This window comes from Aristolochia californica, unplaced genomic scaffold (genome assembly GCF_029961685.1).
Source record: "Aristolochia californica isolate CCGP_79_NKW_82.1479 unplaced genomic scaffold, dmAriCali1.0.hap1 SCAF_14, whole genome shotgun sequence".
NCBI classification, from domain to species: domain Eukaryota; kingdom Viridiplantae; phylum Streptophyta; class Magnoliopsida; order Piperales; family Aristolochiaceae; genus Aristolochia; species Aristolochia californica.
This window is the reverse complement of record NW_027181815.1, coordinates 1,641,817-1,665,442: the sequence shown is the minus strand read 5'-3', so window position 1 is coordinate 1,665,442 and position 23,626 is coordinate 1,641,817. Positions and strand designations below refer to the sequence as shown.

The 23,626-nt window shown below is 40.0% G+C and overlaps 3 protein-coding genes and 1 long non-coding RNA gene across 6 annotated transcripts; 1 reads left to right on the top strand and 3 right to left on the bottom strand.

The window, feature by feature from the left end:
• Positions 1-70: 70 nt before the first annotated feature.
• Positions 71-3,202, bottom strand: LOC137950178 (calcium-transporting ATPase 12, plasma membrane-type-like). Its single transcript, XM_068796560.1, has one exon. It carries the CDS (start codon positions 3,200-3,202, stop codon positions 71-73), a length of 3,132 nt encoding a protein of 1,043 aa, XP_068652661.1.
• A 4,175-nt stretch (positions 3,203-7,377) lies between these two features.
• Positions 7,378-10,467, bottom strand: LOC137950174 (calcium-transporting ATPase 12, plasma membrane-type-like). Its single transcript, XM_068796555.1, has one exon. The coding sequence runs from the start codon at positions 10,465-10,467 to the stop codon at positions 7,378-7,380; it is 3,090 nt and encodes a 1,029-aa protein (XP_068652656.1).
• Positions 10,468-11,480: 1,013 nt separating this feature from the next.
• On the bottom strand, positions 11,481-13,112 carry LOC137950913 (uncharacterized). The gene is made up of 3 exons (XR_011112020.1): positions 12,990-13,112; positions 12,018-12,177; positions 11,481-11,836 (listed from the first exon to the last, which is right to left on the bottom strand). It is a non-coding gene; the product is annotated as an uncharacterized lncRNA (long non-coding RNA).
• Positions 13,113-13,864: 752 nt separating this feature from the next.
• On the top strand, positions 13,865-23,307 carry LOC137950038 (uncharacterized). Of its 3 annotated transcripts, none has more exons than XM_068796384.1 (15): positions 13,865-14,154; positions 14,729-14,808; positions 15,031-15,148; positions 15,249-15,418; positions 18,090-18,172; positions 18,512-18,696; positions 19,471-19,532; positions 19,741-19,849; positions 19,935-20,054; positions 20,132-20,251; positions 20,356-20,476; positions 21,674-21,830; positions 22,502-22,574; positions 22,684-22,811; positions 22,914-23,307. In XM_068796384.1, exons 1-15 carry the CDS (start codon positions 13,944-13,946, stop codon positions 23,034-23,036), a joined length of 1,860 nt encoding a protein of 619 aa, XP_068652485.1. In that variant the 5' UTR covers positions 13,865-13,943; the 3' UTR covers positions 23,037-23,307. The 3 variants fall into 3 exon arrangements, with proteins under 3 accessions (XP_068652485.1, XP_068652484.1, XP_068652486.1); XM_068796383.1 differs by having other exon boundaries at positions 15,240-15,418; XM_068796385.1 differs by having other exon boundaries at positions 13,867-14,154; positions 15,044-15,148; positions 15,240-15,418.
• Positions 23,308-23,626: the final 319 nt, after the last annotated feature.

Genomic DNA, 23,626 nt, shown 5'->3' with positions numbered 1-23,626 from the left:
GTGATATACAATGGCGCCAACAGTTCCCTAACTCTTGTTTCCAAGTAACAACACCACGGTTTGTTATCAGTTATATCGTAGGAGAAAAAACGGTTCGTATATACAGAAAACGGGGTAAATTTACAAAAAACTTATCTGGGACAGGAATCACCTTCATTAGCCAACCAAGAGGCCAAGAGGTTGCTGCTATTCCTACACAAGCACCCCACTGCCATAGTGCCAGCCCCTCTGCATCAGTTACTTTGCTTGAAAACTCCAACATCAGAACTTGTAAGGTTAATGCCATCCCGACACTACCAAGAAGGAATTTGTTCTGATGAATCCCCTTGAAAACATTCTTCTTCTCTAGGCTTCTAGCATTAAACACATTAAAGACCTGAAAAACAATAAATGCGTTGAAAACTACAGCATTTTTCACCTTGGGGTTTGCATGAAAGATGGTTCGGCCCCTGGAATCCAGGAAAAGCAACATTGAGATTTGATATAAAGCTTGAGTGATGAGGTTCCTCCACATGAAATTTGTTACGATCGGCTCAGTTCTGCCCAGGGCCTTCTTTTTCATCAAACACTGGGTTGGATGGTCTGTAGCTAGAGCTATGGCTCCCAATATGCCAAAAATCAGATGTAAGGACAATAATTGGGCTTCAGAAATAGGAACATAGTCCCAAGAAAGAGCTGAAGTAAAGCTAAGTACTGCAGCAGCAACGTTAATTGTCAATTGGAATTGGATGAACTTCTGAATGTTACGATAGAAACACCTTCCCCAGCCAACAACCTTCATAACTGAAGAGAATTTACCATCCAAAATAATAACATCGCAACTCTTTCTGGCTTCTTCGGTCCCCAGATTCCCCATCAAAACCCCGACGTCTGCTTCTTCTAATGCCCGTGCATGGTCCGAGCCATGCCCTGTAACCGCGACTACTTCACCATTCTTTTTCAAGCATTGGACCATCAGAAGTCTATCCTGAGGGGAAGCTTCCGCTATAACGCAGATATTGCCAATCTTTTCCATCCTCTCTTCCATTGAATAATTTCTGAAATCTTCCCCCAGTATAATCACTTGTTTGAAATCATTGTCCTCCCTCAATAACCCACATTCAATTGCTATGGCTTTTGCATCAGCGGCACAAACATCAGTCACCAGCTTGAAACTTATTTGAGCATCTCTGAAATCTTCTATAGTATCCTTTATGTCCATATCACAACTCACCATTCCCAGAAATGTGAAGCCATCCTTTGGGAGTTGCAGTTCGACTCCTGTTTCATCAACCCTGATTTCTCTGTGAGCAAAGGCAATCAGTTTATGAGCTTCCGTACCTTGAATCATTTCCCTGACCTTATCTTTTGCTCTTTCGTCCATGACCATTGGAATTCCAGTGCCATCAAGACAACTTGAACATATCGACAATATTACCTCCACATCCCCCTTCCAATGAACATGCCGTGACTTGTCGTTGTTGTTCTGTACTAATACCCCATGTATTTTGTTCTGTGAACGAGAAGATTCACTGAAGACGACACTGTAGTTTTCCATCAGTTTTTTCGTGTCCATTCCCGTCTCAGAAAAAGCCCAAAAACAAATGGCTTCTTTTTCTATTAACTCAGGCAATGAATCAGGGATGACTGTAGAACAATTCATACCGATTCCTTGGTGAAGGAGTTCTAATGTATCATTGGCTATGCCAGAGAAGGCATCCTTTTCGAAGGATTCTCCCCCAAGCCAGAACTGTGTGACCTTCATAGTTTGCAGGCTTTTCTCGTCTGAGCAAATAGTGGTAACCAAACCCATGGTCTCACAGGCGGAAGGTGTTCGCACGAGGACTTGATCATCCCTCATCTTCCTCAAAGACCAAGCCAGGGCCCAGGTAAAGGCGAAAGGCCAACCTTCTGGAATTGTCACCACCACTACTGTAATCGAAGCGGTCATAACAGATGCCGCGGCATTCGTTACCTGCCTAAACTTTGTCCTTCTACCATGATATCCCTGATGTGCATTCTCGTTCACCACAATTGCCACCACCCCGGCTAAAACAAGCGCAATCTTGTCCATAACATGCCGTAACCTGTTCTCTGCAATAGAAACTCCTCGCTTATCATTTTCTTCAGCTCCGAACAAATAGTGGCGAAATGGCAGGACAATTAGAGCCACAACGGCGAGAACCGTACCAACCTTACCAATTAATAAGGTCATTTGGTCCAGTCGGGCTTGTAAAGGGGTTTGCCCCTTGTAAGCGCCCTTGATCGAGTTCAGGAAGGCCTCCCAGTATTTATTACCTTCCATGCCGACATTCGTGACGAGCATCCGACCACTTCCATCAGCGACACTGCAACCAGAGACCAGAAAGGGGTTTCGGGTCTCGTTGACGACCACTGGATTGCCCTCGCCAGTGATGCTCGATTCATCCACTCGCAAGGAACTGCCATTTAGCAGAAGCCCATCGGCCGGAATCCGATCTCCGATACTCAAAAACACCACATCCCCGACAACGATATCGAATATGGACACACTGTTCCTTTGACCGCTTCGCACAACATCGATCCTCATATGGCAAATATCATGGGTAAGGTCTTCTAACTGCCGAGACAGCCGAAGATTTCCAATAGCTCCGGCCACGATTACCAAAACTACGGCGGCGAAGACGCGACATCCGTCCGCCCGCCCTTGGTTTAAATCGTGCTCGTCAACGCCACCGATGACTCTACAAAGGACGGCACAGGCCAAAAGTACGAGAAGGATGTTTTCTTTGAAAGATTTCCACAGAAAGAAGAAGAAACCTTTCGGAAAGGTTGCCGAGTAGGTGTTGGAACCGAACGTTCTCCGCCTGCGAGAGAGAGATTGCGGGTCTCCATCAACACCTTCACTCGGGTTTGTTCCCCAGGCTGAAACCAAACGCCGGACTCCACCAAGCTGGGCCAGCCTGAGAAGGTCTTTGGACTGGACGATGTCCCTGAGGCTATCCTGGTTAACGGCCTCCTGAAGGTCCTGATGGTCACCCAAACCGGGTATAATATTGATCGAAACAGAAGATGAAGGCCTGGAAAGGTGGGGAAGCTGAGAGAGGAGTCGACTATTCGTCTCGATGAGGGACTGAAGGGAGCGAACAGCCCTAAGGATGAAAAAAACAAAGCGCCACCGTTTTTTAGCGCCGTTCGGAGCAACGTCATGGGAATAGGAAAGACACTCGGTCGGAGTGGGCATGCTGGATGATACTCCGCAGACGCTGGAAGGAAATACTGATGATCATCGATGTGAAAGCCTATTTAAAGAGATCAGAGGGAATTGGAATTATCGATGTGAAAGCCTATTTAAAGAGATCAGAGGGAATTGGAATTGTATATCAACAAAACGAAAGATCGTGGAAGTATCATCGGAAGAGTTGTATGCCAAATGTCAAAAAGATGAAAATGATTATAATAATATAGTTAATTAAAATATAAGGTAAAATATAAGTAATTTAATGTATAATTAAATATATTAATTAATTAATTAATTAAAGTAGTTATTATTTTATTTTATATTTGATAATTTATTTTACTGAAAATTTTTTACATGGTAATATCTAAGATTGATTATTACTTTTTATTTAAATTCTTATAAAAAAAATTAATGTAATTTTTTATAATCTATTTTCACCATGCATATTTCTTATTTCAATACGACCTTCCAGTTTTCAAATTTGACCGTGTGTTGCAAATAAATATTACAAACATTATTTTAAGATTGTCAGCCGACTTGTCCACAAAACCGCCAAGCTCCCGGTTTTTGGGAGCATGAGGAGTCAAAAGCATCGGTGGGGGGGATTGTCAGCCGACTTGTCCACAAAACCGTCAAGCTCCCGGTTTTGGGAGCATGAGGAGTCAAAAGCATCGGTGGGAGGGGGGAACAAAAAGCGCCCCTGACCAAAAGACCGCTCCCGGTTTCCGGTTTTCGGAGGTTTTGGGAGGAGGGGGGAGACCGCTCCCGGTTTCCGGTTTTCGGAGGTTTCCGGTTTCCGGTTTTCGGAGGTTTTGGGAGGAGGGGGGAGACCGCTCCCGGTTTCCGGTTTTCGCAGTTTTTGGGAGGATGAGGAGCTCTCTCTCTCTCTCTCTCTCTCTCTCTCTCTCTCACACCCGTTTCTGCCATTTTATTCTCACGGTCCTTTCTCGTTCCCGTTCACTGCGAACGTTCTCGGACTCGTTTTCTCTCTCTCTAAACCTCCTGCTCGATTTTGATATTTGGGCTTCAATTTTTTTAATTTCTACATCGATTCATCATCAATTTCCCCATTCGGCTTTGATTTTAGCCATCGGCTTCGATTTAACAGTCATCCTCCCTCTCCTCTCCCTCTTGACCTCCATTGTAGAACACGGGAGGTCAAGCATTTGTTGCAGAACTTCTCGGCTTCCCTATCTTCTCCCTCTCGACGTACCGTCGGAGCGCCGCCTTTGTCGCTGTTGCCTACTAACCCGTCGATGTTGCCATCGTCGTTGCCCGTTGGCTCGCCGTTTTGGAAGACAACGATGGTTTAATTTTTCCTAAGTTAGAAAAAATTAAAATCTTCATAAAAATCATTAATTTAGAATTTTTATTTATAAAATAATTATTTTTATTTATTTCATATATTTTACAATTACTCTATTAAAATAGTAATTTAATAGTCATAATTAAAATATTGTTAAAATAAATATTCGATAAATTATTTTGGCATAATTATCCAATTGCTATAGTTAATTAAACCAATGGTTTTAAATTTTGTTATAATATATTATTAATTAATAATACAAAAAATAATACTTTCGTTTTTGTTATTTATAACGTTATTTATTTATTATTTGTAATTAATCATGTACGTATTTCATTGGCTCATGTAATTACCATATTAATGTATAATAAAATATCTAATTCAATTAATAAATATATTAATATATTTAATTATACATTAAATAACTTATTCGTGTAGTAATAATGGTTGTTTTACCTAATTTTGGGTTTAAGAATTATGTTATAATTAAGTATACCGTAAAGGTTTAGAGATTCTCTTGTTTTTTATGTTTTTTTCATGTTGGGGCACTAATACTGGAAACTGTTTTCCCATGTACATGAAGTCGTCAACACTAATACCAAGTGCGAAGATAATCTTCATATACATGATTGACATAATCTTCATGTTAGACATGAACTTGAACTTGAAAAATCTATTTGGGGGACTAACCCCCCCTTTGTTTTTTTAGATTTTGAACAAGATTTTTCTGCAACCCAAGCCTGCTTCTTAGAGTGCCCTAAGGCTTGTGCGCAGTGACAATGGCATGTTCTCACCTCTCATACGGTTAGTGCGTCTGGTTGTCAAATAGAGCAAGAGACTATCCGGTACGAGAAAAAAGAAAAGAGATGAAAGGAACGATTAGAAGATACGATGAAAGTGACTGAATTGACCTAAAAGCTCAGAGGTGTAAAGCCAAATGGTGCTCAGCAACTTGGGTTTGCATCGCCAAATCTTGTTCAATTCCATCTAAGCTGGGTTTTGTCTGAATCTTCGTGGAAGAAGAAGCGGTTCACCGCACCCGTTATTGGAGACTGCAAATGAAAAGCAACAAAAATGCACAGCAACCTATCATTTGATGATCAACGAAACGGATAAAAGTGGCGTTACCTGTGTACTTTTGAATCGTGTTAGAAAGCGGTTCGTGCTTGTTTAAAGTAACCCAGCCGAACTCGAGTGAGCCGTGGTTCGGTTACTAAATAACTTTCGGGACCACAGCGACGGGAGGGAGCTTCGTTTTGGAAACTCTCGTAGCCGCTTTTCTAGTTTGAACCCGCGGCGGCAGGTTTTCCCCATATTCTCTTCATTCAATAGTGACGGTAGGGGAGCTTCGTTTCAAAAACTCTCGTGGCCACCTCTCTGTTTTGAACTTGTGGCAGTCTTTCCCCTATATGCTCTCCATTCTCCCCGTCAGGTACATGCCGTAGATGATCTTGGTTCCTTTCTTCTGAACCGTTCTATCGGGGAAGACGTCGTCTTCTGTAACCTGGGGCAGAGAAGAAGAAGGTTTGGTTAGTGGGGGCTTTTGTGATCTTTGAAATAGTTCTTTAAATTTTCAACTCTTCAAAATCGGTAGTCTAATCGTAGTAAAAAAAGCTGGATTAAAATGTTTTTTCGGTTGAAATTTCACGAGTTCCGAGGTTTTTTTTTACCCGGAAAGCGTCGTTTCTGTAACCTGGGGCAGAGAAGAAGAGGGTTTGGTTCGTGGGGTTTTGGGTTTTGTGATCTTTGAAACGGTTCTTTAAAATTTCGATTCTTCAAAATTGGTAGTAGGAAGAAAAGTTTGGACTAAAATGTTTTTTCGGTTGAAAATTCATGAGTTCTAATTTTTGGTTTTTACCTGGAAAGCACCGTCTCTGTGACCTGGGCTGGGGTTTTGTGATTTTTGAAACAGTTCTGTAAAAATTTTTATTTTTCAAAATCGGTAGTCTAATCGCACTAGCTTGATTAAAATGTGTTTTTTTGTTGAAAACTCACGAGTTCTGAGATGTTTTTACCGGGGAAAGCATCGCCAAACTGCTACCGGAGAAATGTTCTTTTGATTTTTTTTCTATATCACATAAGAACAACTGATTAAACATCGTCTCTGATTGAAGAATCCTACTGCAGTGATTCAGAGCCGAAAGACTTTTTATGAACAATTTTATACAGTGTATAAATAATAATTTTATGTAAAAGTTATACCCAATTTTAAGTAAAATTTATATATAAATTTATGTATAATTTATTTGATATATATTTTATACAACATTTTAAATATAAGTTGGAGTTCGAACTCAGCTCAAACTTGAGTTTGGACTTGGTTAAAATTATTGGGTTCGAATTCAATTCCAATTTTTGACTTGAGCCCGAATTGAAAGTACTTAAATCAAGTATAACTTGAACAGATATAAGTTCAAACTTGGCTTAATTTGATGCCACCCTTAAAAACATTTACCAAATTATCGGATTTAAAAGTCCTATTTACTAAATGTGTACTTTTAATCATCTGTTTATTTAACCTATCTTTATATTGTATACACATGGTCAGAAGTTCATTGATTAACCATTTTTCTAAATGCGTATTGTAAGAGATATTGAAAAGCTCATATTCAGTTAGGAGAGTGAAGGATGAAGTATACAAGAAATAACTCAAACATCTCAATTTCCAACGATTTCAATTTAGCGACTATATCCTGTATCAACGTGATGTGTTCACACACACACACGTTTGGTACTATTAAATTTCATGAAACCCATTTTTGTCATCAGGTGTTGCTCGGGCGATTAAATCTAGGTATAACAATTCAACACTATACAAAAATGAACACTACAAATATTTACAGAAGAAATCAAGACTATACAAGAAACAAGTTCAGAAGACTAAAAAGAACTTATCTGGGACAGGAATCACCTTCATTAGCCAACCAAGAGGCCAAGAGGTTGCTGCTATTCCTACACAAGCACCCCACTGCCATAGTGCCAGCCCCTCTGCATCAGTTACTTTGCTTGAAAACTCCAACATCAGAACTTGTAAGGTTAATGCCATCCCGACACTACCAAGAAGGAATTTGTTCTGATGAATCCCCTTGAAAACATTCTTCTTCTCTAGGCTTCTAGCATTAAACACATTAAAGACCTGAAAAACAATAAATGCGTTGAAAACTACAGCATTTTTCACCTTGGGGTTTGCATGAAAGATGGTTCGGCCCCTGGAATCCAGGAAAAGCAACATTGAGATTTGATATAAAGCTTGAGTGATGAGGTTCCTCCACATGAAATTTGTTACGATCGGCTCAGTTCTGCCCAGGGCCTTCTTTTTCATCAAACACTGGGTTGGATGGTCTGTAGCTAGAGCTATGGCTCCCAATATGCCAAAAATCAGATGTAAGGACAATAATTGGGCTTCAGAAATAGGAACATAGTCCCAAGAAAGAGCTGAAGTAAAGCTAAGTACTGCAGCAGCAACGTTAATTGTCAATTGGAATTGGATGAACTTCTGAATGTTACGATAGAAACACCTTCCCCAGCCAACAACCTTCATAACTGAAGAGAATTTACCATCCAAAATAATAACATCGCAACTCTTTCTGGCTTCTTCGGTCCCCAGATTCCCCATCAAAACCCCGACGTCTGCTTCTTCTAATGCCCGTGCATGGTCCGAGCCATGCCCTGTAACCGCGACTACTTCACCATTCTTTTTCAAGCATTGGACCATCAGAAGTCTATCCTGAGGGGAAGCTTCCGCTATAACGCAGATATTGCCAATCTTTTCCATCCTCTCTTCCATTGAATAATTTCTGAAATCTTCCCCCAGTATAATCACTTGTTTGAAATCATTGTCCTCCCTCAATAACCCACATTCAATTGCTATGGCTTTTGCATCAGCGGCACAAACATCAGTCACCAGCCTGAAACTTATTTGAGCATCTCTGAAATCTTCTATAGTATCCTTTATGTCCATATCACAACTCACCATTCCCAGAAATGTGAAGCCATCCTTTGGGAGTTGCAGTTCGACTCCTGTTTCATCAACCCTGATTTCTCTGTGAGCAAAGGCAATCAGTTTATGAGCTTCCGTACCTTGAATCATTTCCCTGACCTTATCTTTTGCTCTTTCGTCCATGACCATTGGAATTCCAGTGCCATCAAGACAACTTGAACATATCGACAATATTACCTCCACATCCCCCTTCCAATGAACATGCCGTGACTTGTCGTTGTTGTTCTGTACTAATACCCCATGTATTTTGTTCTGTGAACGAGAAGATTCACTGAAGACGACACTGTAGTTTTCCATCAGTTTTTTCGTGTCCATTCCCGTCTCAGAAAAAGCCCAAAAACAAATGGCTTCTTTTTCTATTAACTCAGGCAATGAATCAGGGATGACTGTAGAACAATTCATACCGATTCCTTGGTGAAGGAGTTCTAATGTATCATTGGCTATGCCAGAGAAGGCATCCTTTTCGAAGGATTCTCCCCCAAGCCAGAACTGTGTGACCTTCATAGTTTGCAGGCTTTTCTCGTCTGAGCAAATAGTGGTAACCAAACCCATGGTCTCACAGGCGGAAGGTGTTCGCACGAGGACTTGATCATCCCTCATCTTCCTCAAAGACCAAGCCAGGGCCCAGGTAAAGGCGAAAGGCCAACCTTCTGGAATTGTCACCACCACTACTGTAATCGAAGCGGTCATAACAGATGCCGCGGCATTCGTTACCTGCCTAAACTTTGTCCTTCTATCATGATATCCCTGATGTGCATTCTCGTTCACCACAATTGCCACCACCCCGGCTAAAACAAGCGCAATCTTGTCCATAACTTGCCTTAACTTGTTCTCTGCAATAGAAACTCCTCGCTTATTATTTTCTTCAGCTCCGATCAAAAAGTGGCGAAATGACAGGACAATTAGAGCCACAACGGCGAGAACCGTACCAACCTTACCAATTAATAAGGTCATTTGGTCCAGTCGGGCTTGTAAAGGGGTTTGCCCCTTGTAAGCGCCCTTGATCGAGGTCAGGAAGGCCTCCCAATTTTTATTACCTTCCATGCCGACATTCGTGACGAGCATCCGACCACTTCCATCAGCTACACTGGAACCAGAGACCAGAAAGGGGTTTTGCGTCTCGTTGACGACCACTGGATTGCCCTCGCCAGTGATGCTCGATTCATCCACTCGCAAGGAACTGCCATGTAGCAGAAGCCCATCGGCCGGAATCCGATCTCCGATACTCAAAAACACCACATCCCCGACAACGATATCGAATATGGACACACTGTTCCTTTGACCGCTTCGCACAACATCGATCCTCATATGGCAAATATCATGGGTAAGGTCTTCTAACTGCCGAGACAGCCGAAGATTTCCAATAGCTCCGGCCACGATTACCAAAACTACGGCGGCGAAGACGCGACATCCGTCCGCCCACCCTTGGTTTAAGTCGTGCTCCTCAACGCCACCGATGACTCTACAAAGGACGGCACAGGCCAAAAGTACGAGAAGGATGTTTTCTTTGAAAGATTCCCATAGAAAGAAGAAGAAATCTTTCGGAAAGGTTGCCGGGTAGGTGTTGGAACCGAACATTCTCCGCCTGCGAGAGAGAGATTGCGAATCTCCATCAACGCCTTCACTCGGGTTTGTTCCCAGGGCTGAAACCCAACTCCGGACTCCACCAAGCTGGGCCAACCTGAGAAGGTCTTTGGACTTGACGATGTCCCTGAGGCTATCCTGGTCAACGGCCTCCTGAAGGTCCCGACGGTCACCCAAACCGGGTATAATATTGATCGAAATAAAAGATGAAGACCTGGAAAGGTGGGGAAGCTGAGAGAGGAGTCGACTCTTCGTCTCGATGAGTGACTGAAGGGAGCGAACAGCCCAAAGGGTGGCAAAAGCAAAGCGCCACCGTTTTCTAGCGCCGTTCGGAGCCACGTCAAGGATATAGGACAGACACTCAGTCGGAGTGGACATGCTGGATACTCAGCAGACGCCGGAAGAAGAACGACGACGGTGGTACTGATGATCTGGTAGCTGAGTAATTATCGCTCTGAGCCCAGAGAACCAATTTATGGAAATAGGAGGGAATTGAAATCACCTTGGGTACAGCCTTTCAGGTCGTCAATATTGTTTTCCCCTTTGTTCACGGAACTCCTGACGTCATTAACAGAACTTTAAACATCAGAATCAGGATGGTAAGAGTGTCAGCGTATCGAATTTTAGATGTATCGATCATCTCTATCTTATAAATGGCGGATATTCCTTCTCTCTGAACTGAGGAACCAACTCCGTTTACTGTCTTGACCGCCGCTGATCTTTTGTCGACACTCTGTAGCTTGCTATCGGCGTTGACGGTGGCCATAACGGCAATATGCGCCGTCAAGCTGCAATCGAGAACGACGTGATAGAGGAGTGAATATCCGCAAAACACGCGTTTGCCTGGGGCTTCAAATGTCACGTTGTCAATGTGGTGGGCCTGCCCTTCATAGTTTGCAACTTTGCCATTGCCATGGCAATCTCTTAGACGCGTTTTCCGCTCTCTTTTGTTCGATTAGAAATACGTTTATAGTGCCCTAATTATAAATTTTGAAAAAAAATCGTATAATTTTTCAGGTAAGATTTTATAGGGTATGTATATAATTTTTTAATAAATATTACAGGCATTATCCTAAGTTCTCTATCTCCTTCCTAATAAATGTAGTTAGTATTAAATTTATGAGAGGGTTAGGGAAGCCTCGAAGTAATTAAATTGCAGCATAAGTAATATTCAATACAAACTTACCTTTCATAGTTTGCGGTTGATTGTCGGCCGACTTCTAGATAAAATGCCCTCTGCTAGCCTCTGTCAACGCATGGCCGCGTGGGCTTCACCTCTCCTACGGTTAGCGCGTCTTCTTTTACAAGTACCCACAGTGGTTATCCATGTCAGCTGGCCGCCGTCATGCTTCAAATCTATGGCATCAGATAAAGCAAGAGAATATCCAGTATATACGTGAATTTGCATTAGAATACATAAAGATTAAATAACAACAACATTGTTCATACATCTTGGACATATAAATTACATTAGAATCCCTTTTTGTACCGGACATATGGATTGGATTGTACAGGGAGGAGCCATCGGAATCAGACCCTTATGCGCTTGGCATCTCTTGTTGCCACTTCCAAATCCACACTGAAGAAAAGAATCTGATCTAAGATCCCTGCGCGGGGTTTCTCATCCCTGTTTCTCTTCGCATGATTCACTTCATTCATACTTTTGCGGGAACCCAAGTGACGCTGGATTTCACCTTGATGTACGAGGTAGTAGTCTCCGCCGCCTTCTCTAATGATCTTTAGTCCCCTGAAATAGATTGACGAACTGGCATTTAAATGTATGGCTAAATCCATCTTTAAGCATTCTATAAATCACCTTGTTTCTAAACTCACTGACCACATTCCTGGGAATGACAAACCATTTGAATTAGAGAGCAGAAAGATTGTTCACTTCAATATGAAAGACTAGATAGGAAGTTTGAACTTACAAACCAACTCGATCACAACGATCCTGGACTTCATAGACATCCTTCCAGGATTTATAAGGGGACGGGGCGAAGAAAGCTGCCTGGTTTATTCCCCATCTTTCCTTAAAGAGTGCGCGCCACACTGTGTTATCGGAGCCTAACTCTTTCCACTTCCTGCATACTGGTTACAAAAGGTAGGCTTCGTGTCATCATCAACTGGATAGTAAATGGAAAACAAAAGTGATCTTGCTATATGGATATTTAGAAGATATTTCACAGTGAAGCTTGTCAATGGAATTCTTTCAACCTCGCTCCAGAATGGGATTTTAAAGAGGCCCGACAACGTGGATCAGGGTCAAGTCATTAGCTCCCGGCCAACTTCAAAATCATCCTGACGACGGTATTTTGTTTCATTATCCACACAAACACCAGAACACAACATGAATAGTATTCTGCGATTATCCCAACATAAATTAATCCTTGAAACAATTGTTTGAGTGTTCAGAATGGAACTAAAATGCAAGCATAAATTTGGTAGTGAGCAATTTGTGAAACATGGTGGATTCGAGACCTATTAAACGATCTGACCCCAGATGGTGGGCTAAACCCCTAAACCCAATGAACAATTGCAAGTTAGGAAGTGAATAAACACATACTCCTACGGATTTGGCCACCCAAGATATTGAACACCCAAGACCCAAATTTCGAAGCAAAATCAAAACACAGAAAACATAATTCCGTTGCACAAACGAAAACAGTTAAAGCAAGCCCTGCAATCTCGTCTATGACAGAGTTCAATGCCAAACCAGAAACATTCGAACGCAAGAGACCAAACTAAAATTGTGCCAGGCGTGATCCGGGGTTGAATTAGAGATGAAAGATTCAGATCAAAAGCCATAATTAAGTCACTGATGCCCACATCGCAAAAGCCGAAAAGAAATTAGCGAGAAAAAATACAAGGAAATTAGGAGAAAGTTCAAAAGTGATTCTGACCTTGTTGAGCGTTTGACAGGTTCTGCTGATCCAGCAGGCAGAAGATCTTCAGCGAGATTTCTAATGGTAAACTTTCCATTCGGGGAGATGACGATCGCGTGCTCCACCAGAAGCGCAGAACAAATGGAGACGCTTTTTACTTTGTTATCTCTTAGATGAGTTTGGCATTTTAACTTTTTTAAGTGTTCTGAAACGTGTCACTTCACGTGGCCAGTGCTTCGCCGGGAAATTTAAAATTTTCTACAAGTTGGAAACTCGGAAATGAATTCCGCTCCCCGCCACGACCGTCGAAATAAGAAAGGGTGCCGAACCCGATAAAAATTATCAAGCCACAAATTTTTAAAAAATTTAAAACTGAAGAAAACAATTTATTTCTTATTTTTACTATTTAATAGATGTCGATTTTTATTCATATATATAATATTTTATTCATATATATAATATTAATATTATTATATTTGGAAAATTATGATGTCTCTCTAGACAAGAATGAGTTTATTCGCCTGAAGTATTTACATGCTATATTTTTAAAATTAATTTAATTGTCATATATAAATTATTACAAGTAATAATTATAAGTTTCATAATAAATTATAATATATATTATTTTTCATTCCATCGTGTAAATCTGACCTAAATCCATGATCCATCCATATAAGAAATTAGAGGGTGAAAGACGAATATATCATTTCTCAAGGATGTAAGAGTATTTAAGGACAAATATCGACAATAACGGTATTGCGTGGATGGAGAGAGATGACCAGGTCGGGTGCCGATAAATTGTCCTTTGGCTTCCTGCATCTGCATGCCTATTGTGACTCGTAACTTCCGTCATCCATAGCTCAGGCTGAGTCTCGGGGATTAGCTCTAATCTCGAATTTAACAATTCAGTTAATTAAATCCAATCTCTAAAGCTGTCGTCGTCGTCAGGAGCAGATCAGCGTACAAGAAGAAATGACAGGCGGAAAGCCGTCGTGGGCCTCGCCTGGGCCCGATCTTGCGCCTCTTCTCCCCTCCCGCTCTCCCCATCGCAGCCCGTCCTCCGTCTCTACCATCCTTTCCGCCTCCGCCTTCGTCTATCCCTCCTATCTCGAGATGACCACTGCAGTTCCTCTCCGTAGTGCCTTCCTTGGCATCGACGTTGGCACCGGCAGCGCTCGCGCAGGTAATACATCTCTACGTCTGCTTGCCGCCTTATTTTCTGTTACGTTTGCCTCGAAACGGCAATCTGAACCGTCCCTGCCTGCTCAGTGATGAAGCTTTTTCGATTTCCTGACTGAGCTGTCTGAATTGTCTGGGACGGTGAAGTTTTTCGGAAATAGTTCTACCTTGTGTTGTCTGGTTTCACGTCAGACGAGATGATCCTCTTACTGTTGTCTACTTATATTTTGTTTACTGTCTTGCTGTTGTTTGTGTCATACTTAGGCAGCTTTTCCTCTTGCTCTAATTTCTAATTGATTCCTTGTTTTGTCGGAATTTTATGCGCTGGTTATCTCCTTCTTTAATTTATGTCCCTTATTACCTTGTGAATCAGTAAAAGACTATTTCGGAATTCATTGCACAATATTTTTTGTTTAGCTCGATTCTTTATCGATAGAGCATCCCAGTGCCACGTGTTTATTCTGGTGCTTGTTGGTGCGCTATAATTTTGCCAGACTTAGGATAAGTTGTACCATCTAGGAACCAAAGAACAAAGTGGAGCCAACCATGATTCCTGACTTGATGATACTCCTTTTCAGGTCTCTTTGATGAGCAAGGAAAGCTGCTAGGTACAGCTAGTAGCCCCTTACAGATATGGAAGGAAGGAGATTGCATTGAGGTCAATAGTCATATTTTTTTTAAATATTTTTTATTGCTTTTTTTTTTATAACATGAGCGAAAGAATTATTTCATGCCAATAGTTGCTTATTCTGGAAATCCGAAGCGGGTGGGTCATTATGAAAGAGTTGTATTTCTCTTTTGAAATGAAGCTCCTGGCAAAATTTTACGTGGCCTATAATGAACTGTCTCTCTGATAACATCACATTTTTCTTATTTATAGCAATCCTCAACAGATATATGGCATGCAATATGTGCTGCAGTGAAATCAGCATGCTCTCTTGCAAATATATCTGGTGAAGAGGTAATTGGCATTGGATTTGCAGCTACCTGTTCCCTTGGTTCGTTCCTCAACTGATCATCCACACTTCAATTTAAACATATGGAGCAGAGTTATCTTAATTCTGCTTTTAACATACATTTTGTTTGCAGTTGCCGTAGATGCAGATGGTGCTCCTGTCACAGTTTCTTGGAGTGGTGATGCAAGGAGAAATGTTATAGTATGGATGGACCATAGAGCTGTAAAGCAGGCAGAGGGGATTAATGCTTGCAATTCACCTGTACTACAATACTGTGGTGGGTCCCTCTCACCTGAACAGCAGCCTCCAAAGGTAATACCGATTGCTTATTTACAGGCTTTTCTCAAAAAAAAAATTGCTGAGACTCTTGTAATGGTTTCTTTTGCTGGAGCCCTTTTTCTCATTTGCATTCTAGTGCTTCTGATTATTTCCTAAGAACCTCAACTTTCTTTCAGTTCAAAGCCTGTCTTTGTCTTTAGGTGTATCCACTTGAGAAAAACAGGGATGGTGAGACACTCATAGCTTGTTGTAATTCGTTCTTTGTGATTGCTACCAAATCATGCTTTAAATAGGCTTCTAAAAGTTACAGTGCAATTGGCTCTTGTTGGCTGATTGTATTTGAGTGACTTATGTGTGGCTGTTATGAGCATGGAATGAAGTCCATCAAATGCTTGCCTGCACCTAAGTTTTAACCCACTCGTTAGAAAAAGAAACTAATAAAATCAGTAATATTTGGAATTTCCTATATGGCTATATTTACAAATTGCAATGACCTTTCCCTTCATATCCCATTCTCAAATCTAGTGCAGAGGTGATTATTTTTGTTCATGCATATTCCTTTCTGTTGTAGAGAAGATATGAAAACCTTTTACATGACTCTCATAATACGAATTCTTACAGAACCAAAATTATTATGGAAGGAGGTCTCACAAAAGAGTTCAGTTTAAAGGTGTTTTAGTTGTTTTAGTCTTCTATCTATGTTGGGTTATTTAATTATGCTAGGACTTATCTTTAAGTGTTAGAGTTTGGGTATAATTGGGATAACGGTAGTTTAATTGTAATTAGACTTTACTACTTTCCTCTATTATAAATAGGGGTTCATGTATTCTGATTACATAAAGTCAATTAAGTTTTTCTCTTTTTCATAAATTCAACACTTTCAACCCATCAAATTTGGGATTTCCTTTTATCTCCTCATCATGTGATTATAGCTGAGTTCCATAATCTCACTCTCCATTTATCAGTTTATTTTGCTAATCTTTTTTTTTTTTCACCTCAGAGGATCCTTTCTCTCTTCTTTTTCATGGCTAAGCATTGGGGCTTATTTTTCTTCTTTTCCTTTTTTCTCTTCGGTTAGAGATAACCAATTAGTGAATGGACAAATATTGGTAAGTAATAGTCAGATGTAAAATTCATAAAATCTTCATCAGAGGTTTCTATGCTTTATGTATAAATGAAAAGATTGTCATGTGAAAATGAAAAGACGGCTGGATTGTTGGTTTTAAAGGACCTTCATAGTTGTGCCTTGAATAACTTGTTGGTTTTAGGCTTTTAGCAACAGTTGATCCAATGACAAGAACTGATGTGCAGAAAACATCAACTTGTCCCTGCCCTTTATGTGTGGAACCAAGTTGTTTTTTCTTTTGTGGGTGGGAGACATGAAATAAAATCTAAGTCATTAAATTTGAAGCTAACGGTCAAAAAATGGGTGCAGCAACCAAGTGGATTTGATTTCATACTCCTATTTGCTTACTTATATGTGTCTGGGAATAAGATAGACCCGGTCATGTTTTATTTATTGTTGAATACACTTTAAGGTATATGGAATCCAAGTAGACCACAATGCCTTTAGTTTGTGAGGTTGTTTTAAAAAAGTGAGACTTGACTCTTGACAGGGGGCAGAGAAACATCATTAGTTGTTTTCTAGAATATTTAAAGACTGTAGTTACTTCATCTAAGTAAAAGGAAAACTGGCTAAGATGTTTGAACACAATTAATTGGCTTATTTTAGATCTGAAGAGAAATAGGTTTGAGGGAGAAGAAAGTGGACTGGAGGAGAAAAGAGAGATGGGATAAGAAGTACAGGTTTGCAGCAGAAAGAAGAGTTTGGATTAGCGGTTGAGCTTGACCCTAATCACTCTTGATATTATCTTAAGTGAACAGTAACAAAGTATAAGAATGCCCCCTCTTAATATATATTCCTACAGACTCCTAAGTGCAGAAATCAGTACATAGAAACTCAAGTGGTAACATAACTAATCAACCCACGAGAGGGGGGTAAATATGTCCAAATATCCATATATGAAAACACAAAAATACCCCTTCATCTTGACACTATTCAACATATCTAAGTTCATGAAGTTTGACTGGTATACCATGGACATCTCAAACTTATGCTCGGTTTGAAACATAAGTCCGGGATTTGCTCTGATGTAGACAGTATGTTTAGTTCATCTGATCTATTTTTTATTCTTCTGAAAATCTAAATGCAAACAATTTGGTGAGAAATAGAATAAGAGAATATCTAGGATTGGTCTTGGTAGATTAGAAAGTAAAATAATGTAAGAAGGTATGGGCATCCATTATGGCAACTCAATAGTGCAAATGATGGATCTGAATGGAAGAGGGTTCATCTTGAGCCACCTGAAGATGCTCAACCTAGTCAACCTAAAGATGACAACAATGAACATAATTTATGGTTACTCAAGTCAGCTTGGTAAAGAAACTACACTCTCTTACTTTGTAGCTGTTGTTTTTTTTTTTAAGAGAATACTTTGTAGCTGTTGTTGGGACTCTGATTATTTCAATAGTAAATACCTAAACAAGGACTTTAGCTTGTTCATAATCGGCTATCACATGTTTTGTTAACTTTAGTTTAGGTCCTTAATAAAAACTTTTCGTTCTAGGGATAGGAAAAAAGGAGATCTTACTTTTCCATTTTTTAGTATTTATGTCTAACATCGATGCAGAAATGATCTTGCAGCTTTTATGGGTAAAAGAGAATTTGCAGGAGTCTTGGTCCATGGCCTTCCGGTGGATGGATCTGAGTGACTGGTTGTCATTCAGGTAATAGACCTGTCTTAACTTTGATATCCATACTGCAAATTAAGTATTTCCATGGAGATGGTCGTGCAGCATTTTTGCATTGGATCATACAGAAATATGGAGTCACATCCAAGGAATAAAATCTAATAACAGTTTTAAGTTCTGCTTTTCTCATCGGAAAAAAATTGAGCATCTCTATCTGCACATGGCTTCCTCACTTGGGGTAACTTTGCCAGATTGCAGAGCTCTCTTTTTGGTTTTTGACAGATTTATAATTCCTCTTCTTAAATTTTCTTAACTGAAAAGATATATCTCGTTTCTTTTGTACTGAAGGACTCTTTTTTTCAATCTTTCAAATAGAGCGACGGGAGATGATACTCGGAGTCTATGCACAACTGTCTGCAAATGGACCTATCTTGGTCATGCACACATGGAACAAAGCAAAGAGGAAGATAGTCGCAACATGGAAGCATGTGGATGGGATGATGTTTTCTGGGATGAAGTAGGGTTAGGAGACCTTTTTGAAGGGCATCATGTTAAAATTGGTACGCTAGCAGCTTGTTTATTTCAGTATATTTTATCTGAAAATTTGCATTCACGAGTAGCTTGTAGTCAGGTTGTAACTGAATTAAAATTGGCAGCATGAAAGGCTTGCTCCCCTTGTTTTCTGGAATGACAATTTTTGGTATTAAATAGGGCCACCATTAAAAAAATGACTAATAGTACAAGTTCCTATAGATGGGTGGGTCTAGACTTAAATAGACTGTGAATCTTTGTTAAAACATCCCAAAGGACAGGCAAAGAAAATGTCTGATAGTTTTGCTCAAAAGTACTGCTTAAGCTTCCAAGGCTAGGAAGAATTGCCTTTGGTCCATGTCTAACAATTGCCTCTTCAAGTAGGGTTTTGATTAGAACGTCTTTCATCAGTTTGATGTGCCTCATATGAGTTTCGATGTTCTTAGAAAGCTTCCACTATGCTTGTTGGTCTTATGGTCATCTCTTGAGCTCAATATAAGATAATTTTTCTGATGAAGAGTTTAAATTCATGAGCCGCTAAAGAACAACCGAGAAATATTTGGAGCACCATAGAATCTGGTAAAAGTTGATTAGTTTCAGTTCAAACATCACCTGGTTGTTCAATTGGTTGTCCTGCTTATTTCTGTTCAATGGAGGCAAGCTTTAGAAGTTCAACAAATAGTAGTTTAAGTTATATGCACTTATCCTTTTTGTCTCGTTATTATTTATCTTCAGTTCTGAAGGTACCATTATGGATTATAGTTGTTCATTACTCAATGGTCGGATCTCCTGATTGTGAACAGGTAGAAGTGTTGCATTTCCTGGTCATCCATTGGGATCTGGTCTGACACCAGCTGCTGCAAAGGCAAGAAACTTAATAATGAGGAATTCACATTGTTTCAAGTTGTGCTCTCTTGAAGTCAATTCTCGTTGTATAAAGTCATCATTTTACTGAATTTGGGCCCTCCGTTTAGGACCTCCTTCGGGTGGTTGTGGTGACGTTATTTGATATGCTGAATCACTTTCCACTTTCTAATTTCCATATTCCGCTACTGGACTTTTTGAATTTTCAGGAGTTGGGTCTGTTAGCTGGAACTCCTGTTGGAACTTCTCTTATTGATGCCCATGCTGGTGGTGTGGGTGTAATAGAAAGCATGTCTTCAATGGAACCTCAGGCCAATGGTTTGTCTGATTTTGCATATCTGAGGCTGTGCCCATTCTTCGTGAATAAGGTTTCCCTTCTATTTAGGAACTCTGCTTGTTTCAGGGGCTCATAGGGATTCCATATGTAATCGCATGGTATTAGTGTGTGGAACATCTACTTGTCACATGGCTGTCTCACAGAATAAAGTATTTATTCCTGGGGTCTGGGGACCCTACTGGTCAGGTATTTTAGTCTCTGTCTTTCTATTTGTGTATGAATGCACTTGCTTACCTTGTTAATTGCTAATCTTTGGTATTTAGCGATGGTACCGGAGTACTGGCTTACTGAAGGTGGTCAAAGTGCAACTGGTGCTTTGCTGGATCATATTGTTGACAACCATGTCGCTTCTCCTCATCTTGCAAATCGGGCTGCCTCACAGGGTTAGTTCAATTATTATGAAGTTTCTTGTTCTTGATTGAAAATGCTTTGCTGCTTGACATCACAACACCTTGTCGTTTACCCTTCTCTATATGGAACCTGCCAGGTGTTTCCCCATATGAATTACTGAACAAGATGTTAGAATCTACAGCAAATGACTTGAAAGCTCCTTTTCTTTCTGCCTTAACAGAAGATCTTCATGTCCTTCCAGACTTCCATGGGAACAGGTAGACAGTCTCTTCTGTATCTTCTGATAGTCAACAGAAATCATTTGTAACCTTGCATTCTGGTGACAAAGCACTTCCTGAATTTAGCTTAAGGTACAACATGATGAGGGGATGCTGTCAGGGCTTGTCCTTAAGAGTGACACATCCATAATCAAGCCAAAAAAATGAGGGATGAAGTTTTTCTTTTAAAATATAAAAATCTTTGCTTCACTTCACCAAGTCATCATTATACACAAGAGTCTTCGAAAAAAAAAACATTTTCAAACATCAAAATCTTGTCCTTAGTAGCATTCTTACTAAGAAAAAATATGTTGTTTTTTCTGTTTGTTTCTGGTGATTTGAATCGGTACCTCTGTTCTAGAGAAGCATACTCCTTACTTTTCACTTTCAAATTCTCAATTTATTCTTACACTCATCGTGCTTGACCTTAGATGGGGAAAACTTGATCTGAGTCATTGAATGTATTTTCTTAGGATATTCTTGGATTTCTCAGGTTCAGTGCAGGTTCAAGGAATGTTAAAGAGTGCCATAGTTAAGAGTTATTCTCTTGTTACTTTTTATTTCTATTTATATTTTCACATACAGGCAAAAAAGTCGAATTGATGTTCTTTTGTGTTTAGAAAGTTGAACGGGACAAACTATAGAGGTTATTTTGTTTAGTAAATGGAGAGACGTCTATGACTAATTAGAGTTTGATCTTACTTTACTCACTCTCACACTTTTGTTGATCCTCTGTTGTTCAGCTTGTTGGCTGCACCTTTCATCTAACAGATTCTTGTTTAAGTTTTTTTTCTAATGCTTAAGTAATTAATATTGCACTCAGAAGAAGAAGAATTTTTCTTTTGGAAAGTTGAACCGAGTCTGGGATGCTGACTACTGCTTTTGGTTGGTTATTTTGGAATTTTGTTGCTTGTTTTTTTGCTAATAGTTGTCTTTGTACGAAAGACAAGTCATTACATGTAGGTGTAGAAAATCACCAAGCCTGTCAGGCTTGAATTTTCATATAGATTAATTAATCTAATCAAGCTTAAGGCTTAAAAGCTGAGAGCCCTTCTCAACTCTAACAACCGTATGCCAGCCATGGTCCCACATCTAAGATGAAGTAGAGATATATCCATGAATAAATGAGTCTAGATTTATTGAGCTCACATCAGATGATGACCAGATGAAATGACGACCACATGTTACCCTTTTCAGGTCTCCCATTGCTGACCCCATGTCTAAAGGGATCATATGTGGATTGACCCTTGATACAAGTGAAAAACAACTGGCGCTTCTATACCTTGCAACAATTCAGGGTATTGCATATGGTACTCGTCACATCGTGGAGCATTGCAATTCTCATGGTCACAAGGCATGTACTTCAACTATGGAAGCACTCTTAACATGCTTCTTTTCCATAGTTTCTTTTTGAGTTTTCCCTAAGAGGAAGGAAATTTTTCTTGCATAAAATTTCTAAGCCATCTCATACTATGTTGGCACAGACTAAATAATAAAGCACAATTACGTCAACATTGAACTTCTTGCTTCTTTAAAGGCACATAATTTTTCTTCTCTTAGTTTTCAGATTTAAATTATACACTCTACTCACAAGTTTTTAGTTACAATCCCTTTGTCTTCATTAGAACAAGAGGTGGTCTGCCATTCAAAAAAAAAAGAAAAAGGGACGTACATCTATTCCTTCATCATTTGCCACTTCTTGATATTGAATAATTGGACATTGTTGCAGCATTTGGCTGCATAAAGTGAAATTTGTCTCTGGATACTTTCGCTGAATCTAATTCAACAGCCATCCTGGCCTAGCTGTGCCTGAGTCAATATGGAATGAACTTGGTTCTTCTTGTCCACCCCTGTATTGATAAAAGGAAACTTACAAATCACCTTATAATCATGGTCAAGACATCTTTATTCGAAATGCACGACTTGCATTGTAGAAGCTTTTGACCAGATCATTACTACCTCTGATTAATTGGAAGCCAAACCATCAGCCTTAGGTGATTTCATGTGAGCATACTTCATTTGCAGATTGACACTCTTCTTGCTTGTGGTGGACTTGCCAAGAACCCCTTGTATATTCAGGAGCATGCTGATATTGTTGGTAAGTTCTCTCTCTCACTCTCTTAAACATACATATTTTTTCTTGTAAGCTCTCTCAGATTCATTTGAACACTTTCTTTGTTGAATGATGAATCTGCTCAAATTATCAGGTTGCCCAATAATTCTCCCAAGAGAAAATGAGTCTGTTCTCTTGGGTGCTGCCATAGTTGGTGCTGTTGCAGCAAAGAAGTATGCCACCCTACACAACGCCATGAAAGCTCTTAATGCTGCTGGTCAGGTATATTATTCTGGTCCTGGATAAAGACATAGCATGAGTATGGGAAATCCATGGTGCACGCAGACGACTAAAAAGGTTTAATGAACGTACTGTCTTTTCCAGGTCATACATCCATCGAAAGACCCCAAAGTGAAGAAGTACCATGATACCAAATATAGAGTTTTTAGGAAACTCTATGAGGAACAGCTTTCCCACCGTTCCATCATGGCAGAGGCATTGAGCTAGGCGAAGCCTTTTCTCAAAAGATGCCCACATTTGTCCCCTAAACCGTAAAGATTTTGTGCAACTTGTAACTAAAATCACCATGCATTCATCACTTTTCATCGATAAAACAGAGGCTGGAATTTGTAGATACTCGAGAAAATAACTCCAGTCTCTAATTTTCTTTCATGGAGTAAAATAGTTTTCTTTAACAGACGTAGGACAGATTGCTTAAAAAGTTTGGTGAAACATTTTTGTGGGAAAGGAACCACCTCACTCGCTTATCCCTGAATGAATTCTGTTTTTCTCCAGAAATAATCTGGTACTAGTTCCAACTCGAGTACTAAACGCGCAACTTTACAGAATTACGCTGAAACTAACGGTAGACATTGTTCAAATAAGAACCAATTTGTAGAACCTTAGAATCAGTGTTCTAATGCCGAAGCATGAAATTGTTCTTTTTCGACCGGATTGAAGTGTAGTAGTTGAGAAGAAAAAAAAACAGTCTTTTGTTATAGTCTCCAGGGACACTGAAACCTGTTAATTGGTCTCTCATGCAGAGGTGGGTTACGTATCTGCCAAAATATGATTACGTCTATGTAGCAGCCGATATG

Excerpts from the sequence above, each read along its gene's own strand:
- LOC137950178 (XM_068796560.1), bottom strand. The coding sequence starts at position 3,202 with ATGCCCACTCCGACCGAGTGTCTTTCCTATTCCCATGACGTTGCTCCG.
- LOC137950174 (XM_068796555.1), bottom strand. The coding sequence starts at position 10,467 with ATGTCCACTCCGACTGAGTGTCTGTCCTATATCCTTGACGTGGCTCCG.
- LOC137950038 (XM_068796383.1), top strand. The coding sequence starts at position 13,944 with ATGACAGGCGGAAAGCCGTCGTGGGCCTCGCCTGGGCCCGATCTTGCG. Across the intron at positions 14,809-15,030 it reads AGGAAGGAGATTGCATTGAG|CAATCCTCAACAGATATATG; the intron begins GTCAATAGTCAT and ends TCTTATTTATAG. Across the intron at positions 21,831-22,501 it reads GCAATTCTCATGGTCACAAG|ATTGACACTCTTCTTGCTTG; the intron begins GCATGTACTTCA and ends CTTCATTTGCAG.